Source organism: Electrona antarctica (genome assembly GCF_951216825.1).
Source record: "Electrona antarctica genome assembly, chromosome: 5".
Taxonomy (NCBI): domain Eukaryota; kingdom Metazoa; phylum Chordata; class Actinopteri; order Myctophiformes; family Myctophidae; genus Electrona; species Electrona antarctica.
The window spans coordinates 45,009,206-45,024,190 of NC_136810.1; the positions used below are offsets into that span (position 1 = coordinate 45,009,206).

At 40.3% G+C, this 14,985-nt stretch overlaps 1 protein-coding gene across 2 annotated transcripts in view; it reads left to right on the top strand.

The window, feature by feature from the left end:
* Window positions 1–4,020, top strand: part of chka (choline kinase alpha) — a 28,244-nt gene extending 24,224 nt beyond the window's left edge. For both annotated transcript variants that reach the window (XM_079500786.1, XM_079500787.1), the window contains one exon: window positions 131–4,020. In XM_079500786.1, coding sequence (XP_079356912.1) covers window positions 131–190 — 60 coding nt within the window. In that variant the 3' untranslated portion in view covers window positions 191–4,020. The remainder of the gene's footprint in view (window positions 1–130) is intronic.
* The last annotated feature ends 10,965 nt before the right edge of the window (window positions 4,021–14,985 follow it).

Here is a 14,985-nt window from a genome sequence, read left to right on the forward strand (position 1 = left end):
GGGGGGGGGGGGGGGTTGCTCTTTCTTGTTGTTGACTTGATTGTTTTTTAGATGGCTTATAAAAGCTTTTTCTGTATTTTATATGCAAATGTTTTACATATATTTACATAAATATTGAAATGTATTTTAGGAGTACGCCCTGGCCCGGTTTGATGCCTACTTTCAGCAGAAGAAACTCTGGGGTGTCTAACGGAGGAAGATGATTGACAACGCATTGAGCCTCTCAGCAAGATGAAGAGATATAGATTGAAGTGCTTTCAGCCAATCGGATTCCACGTCATCCATGATTCAGCGAGACTCTCCGCCTCAGGAGAGCTTGCTGACTCTCTGGCTACTATTTGGTGTCGCATGGACCAAAAAAGCCAAACTTTGACCGTCTGGTTAGGTGTTAAAGTACTTCCCATAAAGTCATCATCTTACGCTAACCCCCATTATTGGCTAGGACTGCTCTATGCCTCTGCATTGTTGAGACCATATCGCTAACATCGGAGATTAGTTATTCCACCTGGAGTGGGTTTCCGTTATCGGCAGATTCCCATTTGAAAATGTTAACATTGCATCAATGTATAACTCTATATCATTCTCATATGGAAATGTGAAAGAACTGAAAAACTAACCTTTCTTGTCAAATAGCCTAAGCTTACAGAAGCATCTTGCTGCTATCCGTAGTTTCATATGAAATATAGTTCCGTCGAGGTGCCGTTAACCCGGACCCACTTTTGAAAAGCTAACTCACTGGCTGGCTGTCACTGAATGCGGTGCAATCGTGACTTCCAACATGTTGGGTCAGTGTGTTCACCTGTCATTACAAAACTTAAGTTACAAACTCAAGTTACTCATTTGAGTTTGCCGTGGTTGTTTCCATTTCGAATAGTATTTGAACAATTTGGTGTGCTTTAAAAAAAAAAAAAGAAATCCTTTTTCCTAAATGAATTGGCAAGTGGTCCATGCCACATCATGTCTCCTCCCAGCTGACCAGCTACTCCAAATACTTTATGTTCTTGTTCTTATTTGCTGCGATCTCCCTTAAACGACCCGTTTTACCGGAGATGTCCTCAACTCTGCTGTGAATATTGTGTGACCCAAGGGGGTTATTGACAGGCATGTGCTGACGGATATTCTGTGACCTGAGTTGGTTTTGAAAAAGGCATGTGTTGACAGAGATGTGTTGTTTGTCTGACATGATCAGCAGTCATCAGTATGGAACACATCACTTCAGTGGATTATGCAACAGACAAGCTTTGGCAAAGCAATCTGATCATCCAACTAAAACTATACGTCCCACCTGTGCTTTTCCTCTGTGTGAGGTCAAGCATATTATCTAAAGCTGGCTAACCAACTTCATATAGCTTTTTATAGCTATATGATGATTATTATATACCTCCCCCATACAAGGCCATGTTAACCATTGCACGTCGTAAACCCTCAGACTATGAAAGATGTTCCTTGCTGTGACAATGGAAGTTTTTTTTCTTTTTTGCTTATGTCAAAGATACGGTATTTTGTGTAGTCTATGAAGCTGCCTTAGTTATCGTGATATCAATGATCCACAAAGAAAGATGCAAAGCATAGCGCTATTATCACTGACAGATTGGGAGCATTACTTATTGAAAAGGCAAGACACTTGACTTGTAAAGGAGGGCCTTTGGCATATGCACTCTGTTCCAGACCTACATTCCCTCACAGTTTACTGCTCTGACTTGAGGTTCACTCCTATGTAATGGACTGCAGTGAACAATGGAGGCATTATCTATGGATATTTGTGTTGACTTGGGGAAGGGCACTGTCTCACCAACTCTCAGCTGACCCAAAGACGTTTGAGACGACTAAGCCTGGTTAATTCACACGGAAAACATTCTGTACTGCTGACTGTTAAAAACCCTGCATCAAGCAATGCACAGAATGATCGATTGATATGCAGGCAAATATGGTCTGTTGCTTTAAAGGGATTTTATTTTGTATTTTATTTTAGAAAACGTATACTGGTACCGAATACCGATTGGATTCAAACATAAACCCTGTGAATTATACACCTTTTCAGGGGGGAGTGACAAATGATCCTTAGTAGATATATTATTGAAATAATTTGCCACATAACTTGGTTTGACGAAAAGCTACAAAGTAACAAACAGTTAAATTAAGGTAAAAAATAAAGCTGTCCTTCTAACCAGGGGCAGAATTTACATATAGGCCTTTACAATCAATTGGCTATATGGCCATTTGGAGGCTTTATATACTTTCACGCAATACCAGTTACATTTGTGTCATGTTTTACACATTCATTCTTCGACTGTATGGTTTACAATCAAGCAGTGTTGCACATGCACGGGACAGTGATTGACTTGCACAGAGGTTCTATTGTGCTTACAGTATGGGTATGTCTTCTGCTACAGTATTTTATGCCTAACGTACTTTAAGGAGGTACTGTTGTACTAGTACTATGGTAATACATTGCGTACGGCCGTAAAGCATTGTGTTTATAATGGCGTATTAGGCGTTATAACTTCTAGAAGGTATAGGTATCATCGACAGTTGGATGGAAACGCTCCAAAATTAGCCTTCAACTGCAACATGATGTGCTAAATGTCTTTAGTCGTTTAGTGTACGGCAGGCATGACCTTAGACCTCTCGCTAAGCAAATGGGTTCTGGGTTCTATATACAGTGTTATGAGGTGAAAGGAATTGGACTGTGAAATTGAACCGGATCACTACATTTACGTCTAGGTGTTTGAATGTTTATTGTGGCACCTTTGTTTTCCGAGGACTGGAAACCATGTAGAGTACTTGACGATTTTAATGTTTAAAGATTTTTAGAGTCATTGTTTTTTTTCCAAATAATTAATCACCAGAACTGTGATTATTTGAGATATTTTATATACATGTGTATTTTTATTGCACATTTCATTCATTATATTCCGTGTAGTATATTTTGTTGTAGAAAGTTTTGATTTTTATTTTGATATTGATATTATGACAATAGGGATGCGTCTATGTTTGTATTATCTGTATTGGCACTGGATATTGGGCTCAGATCTGACTTAAAATAGGGTATTGAGCACTTCCACAAACAAATGGATCAGATTGTTACTCAGTCGTTGGAACTGGTATACATTCCATTCAACATGATACTGATTTGCCTAGTTTTGGCAGCCATTGGTTTTGTCTTTCCACCTTGGACCGGTGATGGCACTTTTACTCAAAGACAAGTAAAGCCTATTTTGTTCTTGAGGGGTGATATATTGCTTGACAAAATAATGTACTTTTAACATTAAAAGTTTTAAAAAAACGTTTCAGTTGAATATACGTTGTTTTGTGCTGCCGAAGCGTAAACGAGACTTTCACAGACGTTATATTTTCTTCATCGGCCTCCTAGAATGTGTACTTTTCTTAAGGAGACGTTCCTCTTGTCATTTGTGGAAATCGATCTTTTATTCTTTTGTGAATTCTACATACAGTGAAATAATGGACATGCGTGACTTTATAACTGCTGTACATTCCATAACCCATGTATATTTGTGTATATACTGTACTGTATGCCACTTATTGTCATTTAAGCTCCTCTAGCATGTAGGATTTAACTAACTTGAGACTGAAAGAACTACAATCAAACAATAAGTTATCCTAATGGAGAATAAACAGACGCTCTTCTTGCCTCTGTCCAGACATTGATACTATAGCTACATTTTAAAACGGAAGATCAGCAAATAATTCTGCACATTTCTGATGACACATACAGTATATTATTTTATCGGTATCGGATGTCCTATAATCAATACTGTGAATACCAACACTCATGATGATGTGATTTAGAATGATAACCATTGCTATCTATGCAGCTTACTGTATGCACATTTACTATGAATATAAAATATAAACTACTTACTGTACAACTACATCCTTTATGTAACAAAAATGGTAAAGGGGGAAGTGCTTTGCAGGTGCATTGTGCGATTTGTGCCACTATATAAAATGAAAGACTAACTGTAAATGCTTTTCTGCTTTGCACAAATAAAGTACAAACAAAACAAAAAACAGATGGTTGGTGCTCACTGCTCACATAATTTGTTTCGCCCCTAAATATTCCAAAATTACAATATGATTGTAATGTGTCATGCAATGTTGAATTCTTGTTAGCACCAAGAAGGTCTCTTGGCTCAAAATTATTGTTTTACAAAGAAGACAATATCATTTTTTTATCCCTGGAATAAGCATGTTAGCCTAACCTAACTGCACTGTTTATTTATTTTGATTTGCCCTATCCTACAGCATTTGAATTTAAATTTGGAACAGTCTAAGCCTAATTAACAGTATATTTCATTCCACGATAGTGTTGCTCGTTTAAAAAAAATATATATATTTTTGTGTTTGTTAGTGCCACCATTAGTGCAACAAAGTTTAACAACGTTAACACTATTATTAGTGAAAGGGACCTGAGTTACAACTGTTCCCCTCACTTGAACTCTGGGCTTCACCTTGGGGTTCAAGTTGTTAGATCAGGCCAAGTTGCGACTGCTTTTGAATGAGGTGGGTGGAGCCGTACACTGCAGTGAGACCAAGGAATGAGTCAGACTTTGGCTGACGGAGCAGCAGAGCTACTCTAGAGCCAACAAGGTCACATCAGGCAATGTCATCTGTCAGCAAAAGACTGCATCCATTCTTGTCAACATGCTTTGTTACAGCTTGACAGAACAGAGCAGTCCAACCTCGTTTGAGCTGAACAGTACATATTATGTTATTTGTGCCTCCAGCATATAGTTTTATTTTAATTATAAAATTGGAAATGTAGGTCACTCACCAAACCAGAAGTACCACTTACTAGGCCGTATTCTTGCTGTCATAATATGCCTTTTATTCCATAATGGCATAACATGTGCTCTCACTGTATAGCCCCATATGGAACGTCTCCCTCCGCTATCGGAGCTACATAGTGGAGGGAAAGCTTCCATATGGGGGCTAAATGTTGTATAGCCTATGGCCAGTATGCATGCAACATACTTGGCAGAATGCCAGGGGGTCATGCAAGGTTTCTACAACAGCATGAATTGATCAACCTACAATGAGAGCATGAACGCCCAAATAATTAGGGTTAAGTTAGCGAAATTTGTGGCAAATCTGCAAAATAAATGTTCACCACTATAGCTTTCTTCACAAAATGTGTGACCACATTGAATGTGGTCATAAAGGTGTCTACTATCACCTCTCAATTTGTTCCAAGCCAACTCCCTTGGGAAACTTTGTGACAGCTGCTGAAAGTTGGGGTACCATTAGCAACCTAGATATGCGGATGAATTTTAATTCTGCTTTGTGTCTGACGGGTCAGACTAGGGGTTTTCATGATTCTGAATCCATTGCAACTTGCATTTTGTTTTGCACAAAAAACACTCCTTGGGCTAAAAACGTCCATAGCCGTCATCACCTGTGATGAGGTCGTCAAATTTGGATGGCCAACAAGTTACTAGGGGTTCTCAAACATTTTATTTGCAAGGACCCGGCCTTAACTCTGGAACCAAATGGACCCGTAACACAAATGGACCTGTAAAAATGGAATTTTGACAAAAATGTCCACCACCCCCATATATGGGGACTAGGTTGGCGGAGGGTGTGTAGAGCCCAGCATAATTGACACAAGGGTGAAAAATGGGTTACAAAATCGTGGGATAAAAATTATTACAAAAAAAAAAAAGTCCACCACAAGGCAGCATGATGATGACTGCACCAAGCTTTTGTCTGTAATCAAATATACTCTATGTGTATTACTTTCCATTGTGCAAGTCAAACCTTTATTCAACAATATTCTTGCCAACTGCCTTCTGGATTACAGTGTAATTTCATTTCCTTTGTCTTAAAGGACCACTTCACCACTTTTCAACCTATCTTCATATAATTGGTCCTCACTAATGCGTGATTTCTTTCTACGTCCGAGGCTAGACAGAGACCCGCCCAAGGTGACGCCCCGCGCAGCTTCTGCAGCAACACACACACTACAGAAAATCATATCATGAGCACACTTACATAAACACACACTTTTGCCTACACACAGGATGTAAACGTAAGCCATAGTTCACCGTCATGAATCATGTCATGATTATGATTATGTCATGCGGCGACAGATAAATGTTGACGTTTTAATATTATTATCGTTCTGGGCAAACTACAACAAAAATAAGTGTTCACGAGACAATTACTAAAGGTGGCCTTACACTAGCCGATAATCGGGCATTTTTGACGCTCGGGGGGTGCCCGACCGCTCAAAGCGCGATCGGGATCGGCCCGATCAACATCAAGAATGTTTGATATTTGCTCTGCCCCGCTCCGATTATCCTGTAGTGTGTGGTGCTATCAGATTTCAGATTGAAAAAAGTCGGCTAGTGTAAGGCCACCTTTAGCCTACTTACTTCATACCACACCTTCTTAACCACGATGGTGGAACTCACATGACAAGAAAACACATAAAACTAAAACTAGATATTCAACTTGCTGCTCAGAGATGGATGGAACAAGATGGTGAGAGAGCATGCTTGTGGTTTTGTTGTCATCCATTCTCCACCAATGACACCATCATTGTTTGGTTTCGCTTCCTCCTGGCCCTGGGAGTCCTTCCTCATACCTTCATTATTCGGTCACCGTATTTATCAATTTACCAGTTTCCTTCTATGAAGGAACTGAACTGAACAAGCTGGGTTTCTACCACGGTCCACAGCATGACGTTATCACCTGACAATGCCTGACGTTTCTTCCTAAAGGGGAGTTTTTCGTTACCATTGTCGCAATATTGCTTGCTCTGGGTGGATCTTTGTTGGTTGTAAAGTGTCTTGAGACAACTTGTTGTGATTTGACACTTTAATAAAATTGAATTGAATTGAATTGAATTGAATTGAATTGAATTGAATTGAATTGAATTGAATTGAATTGAATTGAATTGAATGAGAGCAGGAACACATCTTGAAACCAAACAATAATGGTGGAGAATGGAGAACAAAACTACATTTGCTATAAGTTTCCATACCGTCTTGTTCCATCCATCTTTGAACATCAAATTGAATACATCTAGTTTTAGTTTCATGTGTTTGCTTGTCATGCGACTATACCGCCATCGTGGTTAAGAGAGGAAACTATGGAAGAAGATGGAGAAAGAGGGGGAGGTTTTTGGCAAATGTGTTTCCTTGCCCTCCAGTCTTCACCATCGTTTGGTTTTCTTCCTCATATCTTCACTATCAGTTCCCTTCAAACTGTGACATTAAGTACTACTGTATGTCTGTTTCTCTTTCTCCCCCGAGTCATTTAACAGCAGTTGTAGAATTTTGTTTTATTTTATGGAGGTAGGTCTACAGGACAACAGCTATATAGCAAAACACAAATACATTTCCCATGTAAATACACCATATGCATAATCCAAATCACTTTTTTAAGACAAAGGAAATGTATATTGCACTGTAATCCAGAAGGCGGTTGGCAAGAACGTTAAACCAAGGTTATATTCAAAGCTATATTTATACTTTTACTATTTCATTTCTTCACAATTCAAATGTATCAACTCAAACTGTATTGTTGAATAATGGTTTGACTTGCACAATTGAAAGTACAGAGAGTATGTTTGATCACAGACAAACGCTTGGTGGTGCATTCATTCATCTCAGGCATGGAGTAAACTTTCAGTGTCAGAGAGAGAGTTGGTGCAGTAATCAGTGTGAGTGGTATACAGAGGGGCAAGCCAAAAGCAGTGCTGGAAAAAGTACTCAAATGTTTTACTACTATCAATACTGCAATATAGAAATACTCTGTTACAAGTAAAAGTCCAGAATTCAAAATGTACTTGAGTAAAGTACAAATTAAAGTATTGGCATCAAAATGTCTTTAAAGTACCAAAAGTAGAACGTAGGCTACTAATTATACGGAAGGTGCCATTTGAAATCCCAAATCTTTTGAAAATTGCAGATCTACAAGCTCACAATGCATCGCATGGCAACTCATTTGCGATGCAACGCTATTTTCGGAAAATCTTGTCTTATGGTGGTCCCTGGCACAACGACAACACCTTTAAAAACGGGGGCCCGTTGAAATATGTATCAATTTGGGGGTCCCTGACATGTTTGAGAACCATGCACTGAGCAAAATGGAGTGGAGTGGTTTTATGACTTTTGTGTACTGTATTAAAATATTTCACAAAATATAAAAACATGTGAGATATGTGAAGAAATACAGGGACGCCGACGTATTACTTCTTTAGTGTGCGATAGAAATTGGTGGACATAATAAGTGATGTCCAGCGGTTTGCAAGATTAACCGTGGACAGATTCACAGTAAAGACCCATTCCCACCTGAATTTCCATTCCCATGGCCAATGATCAACTTCATAAAACATGCATTATGGTTATGGTTTCAATTGACAAGAAAAGAAGTGGCTTGAGTTTTAACACAACCCATCTATGTGATGGCTGATGGGTTGTGGGAAATATATAGAACCCATGGTGAAGAAAGCAGAAAGAAAACACAAGAAAGTGAAAGTGAATGTTGGAGATTTGTTCACTGTTCATGCGTGCGTTCATCCGTGCTTGTATGAATGCGTGCGAGAGAGAGAGAGAATGAGTGAGTGAGTGAGTGAGTGCCATGCGGGTGGATTGGAATGTGGAAAAAGAAAGGGGGAAGGGACAGAGGTGAAAGGTCGAACCTTGACCACTATAAATTCTCTGTCTCTCTGTCTATGAATTCCTTGTCTCATTTGATTGGTTTATTTATCTATTTATTAACCAACCCAAACCCTATACTGTACTGGTTCACTGACCAGGCCACCGGTTACAGGGGCCGTAGCTGGCCTGGTCCCTGAGAGTGCCTTATGTGCACACCACAGCCATCTCCATCTTGCCAGCAAGGTGGTGACTAGGTGCAATTTCCCATTGACAGCCCATTCATCCAGATAGAAACAATCTGATTGTATTAAACAACGTCAAACTCACCAACATTGCAGCTGTACTAAAAGCTTGAATTATCCTCTTTCTATCTGCAAAGTGTTTGTTTCATAAAAATCCACTGTAGACATGTTATTTCCTTTGTCTGTCAAGGAAATCCTTGCAGGTGAATTTTTTCCTGTTGGAGTTTGGAAGTGCTCGTTGAAGATCACTCAATGGCCCATGCGTACCACCTGTTTTGAATTTGCACGTAATGCAGGAGGTAGCAGGAGGTTGCTTTTACTGATAACGAGCGCTTCCAAACTCTGACACTTATTCTGACACAAATAATCATCTGCAAGGAATTTCTTGACAGGAAGTATAGCTCATAACATGTCTACGGGGAATTATGAGACAAATACGAGTTTGACATTCTTTAATACAATCAGATATAGGACTTTTCTGTTTGGATGAATGGGCTGTCAATGGGAAATATATCACCTAGTTACCACCTTGCTGGCAAGATGGCAGCTGTGTGCATGAGGTCTATACTCTCAATTCTTCTCAAATCTCTTCACCGAGATATTTTCACCTATTTTCATCTATTTTTGATGAATGTTTGCATAACAATGAACATAATAAGGATGCTATGGTCTCTAGTGGTTAAAGAGATTCAAGATTTTTCTCATATGAGCACACAAGAGAAAAACAATACAATCTACTGCTATATAACTACAATACAATACAACTACTAGGCTAGACTTTTACTTAATTGTAACAGAGTACTTCTACATTTCAGTATTGATAATTTACTTAAATACTAAATATTGAGTACTTTTTCCACCACTGCTTACTTGTACAGGATGTACTGAACATCCTGTGAAGGTTGTAATAGTTGGCAGTTTAGTCGTGAGTCACATGATCCTCTACCTACATGTAAAACTGTAGTGTACAGTTTTACGTGTAGTACAGTACAGTACAGTGCTAACAGTGGTGGAAAAAACATTCACATTAAGACCTGATTGATTGATTGATTGAAATATTTCAATCAATCAGAATTACAGTACTACGCAGAATTACAGTACCACATTTCAAGCACAAACTCAATACAAAGACTGTTAACTGTGAGTGGACGACCCAATTAAGCATTACACTTGTTTACAAGAGGGTCCCCTTGTTCAATTCCTCAAAACATTTAGAGACGTACAAATAGACACTTAGGAATTCATCATAAAGGAGGTAAAAAGGGGAAAGAAACATATACAGTGAGACAGGGATTGGGCAACGATGAGGGCCACTATAGTTCCACACTCACTCCAGAGGGCAACAGTGAATATTACTGTCGTAGCAAAAATAGCCGATCTACAAGCTCAAAACGCGTCGCAGTGCAACGCGTTTTGGGCTTGTAGATCAGCTATTTTTGCTATATTTGAATTTAAATCCTGAATACGTTTTGCTATTTTTGAATTGGAATCCTGAAAAGTAACAATTTTATTGAATTTGAAATGCATTTAGCCTAGTTATAATGAACTAAATACAAATACATTGGACACAAAAAGACTACTAACATTTTAATACTAGTCATTAAGTAATTAAAGCGGGTCATGTTTGCATGTTTGGAATTGTAACAGCTGAAATCAATACTAGGCCTATATCAGTATTCTGATATGAACCTGCGGGCCGCATTAAGTGAAGATGTGGCCCCCGGGCCGCCAGTTGCCCACCCCTGTGGTATGGTTCTTAAGTAAGTGTACTTAGTTACTTGATCCACCACTGCTTACCAGTAAAACTTCACGTCCTCGGGGGCCCTTTCTGAGCTGAGCTGTAAGTAAAACTGTACATCCTCGGGGGCCCTTTGAGCTAAGTGGCTTGACCCTCAACTGGTCTAGAGCTCAACTGAAAACACCACCAGGACAGAACCCAAACATGACCCAAGCATTCCATTCTGATGACATAACAACCCCCCCCCCCCACCTCCGCTCCCCCCCCCTCCCCTCCCTTTGAAAGGGGTCCAGCCCAACTGGCTGGATGTGTACATACAGTAGCCCACGTGCGGAATTCTCAGCACCATGGAAAACTCTGCTGCACACCGCGTAAACACATAGTAGAAATGCCAGACTTTCTATTGTCATTACTAAACCCTCTCATTGTGAAAGGAGCAAGCACGTGCAGCCTTGGTATGAGTGGTATTAGAGTTTAGAATGCCAGACATAGACAGTCACACCGGCTAATAATAACATAGTCAGGATTTTATTTATTTATTTATTCAGCAAAACAACAGAGAGAGAGAGAGAGAGAGATAGTGTGTGTGTGTGTGTGTGTGTGTGTGTGTGTGCGTGCGTGCGTGCGTGTGTGTGTGTGTGTGTGTGTGTGTGTGTGTGTGTGTGTGTGTGTGTGTGTGTGTATGTGTGTGTGTGTGTGTGTGTGTGTGTGTGTGTGTGTGTGTGTGTGTGTGTGTGTGTGTGTGTGTGTGTGTGTGTGTGTGTGTGTGTGTTGTGTGTGTGTGTGTGTGTGTGTGTGTGTGTGTGTGTGTGTGTGTGTGTGTGCACTCGCTCGCGCGCACGTGAGTGAGTGAGTGCGTGCGTGCATGCGTGCGTTTCTGCAGCTAGACTGACTTACATTTCTTGTCCAATATCAAGCTGACAGCACTCTTCAAATATCTTTTTTTAATCAATCAAAATTAGAACACATATTTAAGAAATAGTGAAAATAGCCGATCTACAACCTCAATTGTTGCAAAGTAGCTGTGTTTCGGAGAAAACATGGGGACGAATTCATTCTACTAGTATGCCACCAAAATGCCTTATCACCAAAGTGACCAGACATCAAAAAGTGTGACTCCCTGTCCTCCCCCCGTTAACTGTTAATGCAGTTTAATCTATCAAACTTCAGAGATTACAGATTTGTAGTTGTAGCGAATCTAGATAGGTGTTGTTGTTTTGTTTTTTATATAATTTTTATCCCACGATTTTGTAACCCATTTTTCACCCCTGTGTCAATTATCTAATGTGATCCTGGGCTCTACACACCCTCCGCCAACCTGGGGAGAGCAACGGACTTGAACTCATGCTTCCTTCATGCATGAGTGTCCAAGTTGCTCCTTTACACCTGACAGGGGGAGTTTCCCTGATTGAACGTAGCGCGTGGAAGGAACACGTTATTCCAACCAGTTCCTTTCCCTTCCATCAGGCGCCCCGGCTGGCCAGGGGGAGGCAGTTTAGAGACCAGGATTACTGCATGTTTTTTGTGAGGTTTTTTTGTGTCCCTAGGGGACACAGGGAGAACATGCAAACTCCACACAGAAAGGCCTTTTCGCCAACCCCGCCTCAGGTATGGGCACTGATGACGCGGAGGAGAGGACACGCCGCCAGCGCCCACAGCGTCCCGAGCGGGAATCGAACCCAGGACCTTCTAGCTGTGATCAGGCGACAGCACTACCGACTGTGCCTCCGTGCCCCCGATAGGTGTTGTTATAGGCCAAATTGTAAAGTATGGTGCCCTGGTATAGTAATTTGGTCAGAATCTATTGAGAGGATATGTCACGATACATGCCCTTTCTGTATTTCTGTTGTGTTTTCTAGTGTTCCTTGTTCCTAGTTTTAGTCAAGGAAGCTTTGAGAAGGAAAGGCAATGGTCACGTGACTGGGCTGCGCCATGACACTTTCATGGGAGCCAAACTACCTGGAAGTTTGGCAGAATGCACTGGGGTCAATGAGAGCTCAGGGACCAGCTCATGAACAAACAGCTTATGAATGACTGAGACCTTTTGTAAAGTAATCACTTCTGGAAAATAACAGAAGACATGTAACACATTATTGTCTGCTTTTCGATGTGTACACTGTGTAATTTGTATAGAGGTATGGTATCTAAAGAGCACAAAGTACCTTTCTGAACGTACCAAGTATCACAATACCTCAGAGCCAGAAACAATACTGTTGGAATATCTTTCTGTTGAGATATCCTTTGCTTATATTCTCTTCAATTATATTGTTGTCTAATCATATCCATTAATCTTAAAAAAGTGCCAAGTAGTTATGGCATAGTGTGATCATATAGTTCTGCTGACTATTGAGTATATTATCTTATTGTGTGTAGTAGCTTGAACACTTGACCCACATCATTAGTTGTAGTTTGTCTTCCCAACAGAATACCACATGAAGCAGTTCATTCAATCAAGGCCAATATGATACCCAGACATGTTGTACATACTGTGACAATGTATAGTAGTTATCCTCTCACAGGGCAAAAAGCCCCATGCTGTCACACCAGGCCAGAAATAGGTGCCTCTCGAACATACATACCGGTACATGTACGAACATACATCCATAGCAACTCAAGTGTTCAAGCGATGACTGTTAAGTGTTAACCCATTAGTTCCCATAATTCTAAAGGCTGTGTTGTCTTCTTTTCTCTTTAGGTTGAAAATGGCAATATGACCAATATATCACCCCAAGGAAAAGCAGAAGTCTCCGAGAAGGGGACGCACAGAGATGATTCATTGAAACTTCCCTTGCATTGTTAAAACGTATGGGTGAGGGATAGATAGAACGAGTGCGCCAGACTTCATGAACTGCCACTCTGTGATTCTATTATTCAATCTGTAATATTTTATCTTTATGCAATTTGATTGAATACATGTTAAACCTTAACACCTTTGTCCGTTCTTAAACTTCACCAATTAAAGGACGCGCAGAGATAGCGTGCTCCATGAGGGTTTCTAAATTGTCTCACTGCACTATTTGTTTTGTTGTCATCAAGAGGCTATCTCCAACAATACCTGCTGCTGTTTAGATCCTCAGATAAAATTATATACTGTGCACTCTGTGCACATTGAAAAGTAAGTGATTAGAAAACAACCTGTGATATGTCTTCTTTTATATTCCTGAACCGATTATATGACAAAGGTCTCAATTGTTCAGAAATAATGGTCCAGCCGGCTCCATTCACTTCCATCATTGCCATGTATTCATTGCACTTCCGGTGTGAGTTTGGCTCCCATGAAAGTGTCCATGAAAGTGTCATGGCGCAGCCCAGTCACGTGACCATTTATTTTCCTTCTCAAAGCTTCCTTGGTTTTAGTTAGTGTTTTACTTTTCTGTTGTGTTCCTTTTATTTTGTAGTATTTAGTGTTTCCTCTGTAGTTACTGTTACCGTACCTTTCTTGTCTCACCTGTGGTTATTAGTTTGCTCCACCTGTGTCCTGTTGTGTTGATTATCTCAGTTGAATTCACCTGTGTCCTTATGTATTTATACCCCCTGTTCCCAGTATTTCCTTGCTAGTACTTTGTGAATTGTTGTGTGTCTCGTCAACATCAGTTCTTCCTTGTGGCTTTGTTATAATTATTTTGTAGTTATTAAACACTTATTTGAACTGACCTGCTCTGCCTCATCCTGCATTTGGGTCCTATATCCTGACTCGAACCGTGACAGGGTATCCCCTTGAGATGCAGCATCTCATTTTAGTGGTGGCTATACACAGATAAAATATTATATTACATACACATTTTAGACAAAGACATGAGCATACAAATAGGCCTACAATTCGTAATTGATTTGTATAAAAGTTGGAAATAAACAATAGTACGAGCAGTGTAGCATTTTGAGGTGTGAAGTCCTGAAGCGGCTAAGAGATCTACGAGAAAGAGGAAGATTGTTTCAGTCAGTATCACAATAGGCCTAAGGCAGTTTTGAAAAATGTAGGGTGGAGTGTGCATGCAAACGTGGATGCTGATATGTCCTGCGGTGTCAGAGATTATCTGCACACAGACACGTGTGCAAAAGCGTGCCATCCGAGTTGGCAAGCCATGGTGGACAGAATAGGTCTCGAAATTGGAATTGCAAATACGCACGCGCTCGCGCGCACACACACACGCGCGCGCGCACACACGCACACGCACACAGGGCTCAACACATGATCAAAGCAATGCCCTTCCTTCAAAGTACAACAGGTGGCAGCATTAATCTAGTTTTTATCTGTAAGAGATAGACCTCTCCCCCTCCCCTCATTATTAGTGTGCATACCTGTATGTGTGCACAAAACACACACATTGCGCACACACACACACACACACACACACACACACACATTGCGCACACACAC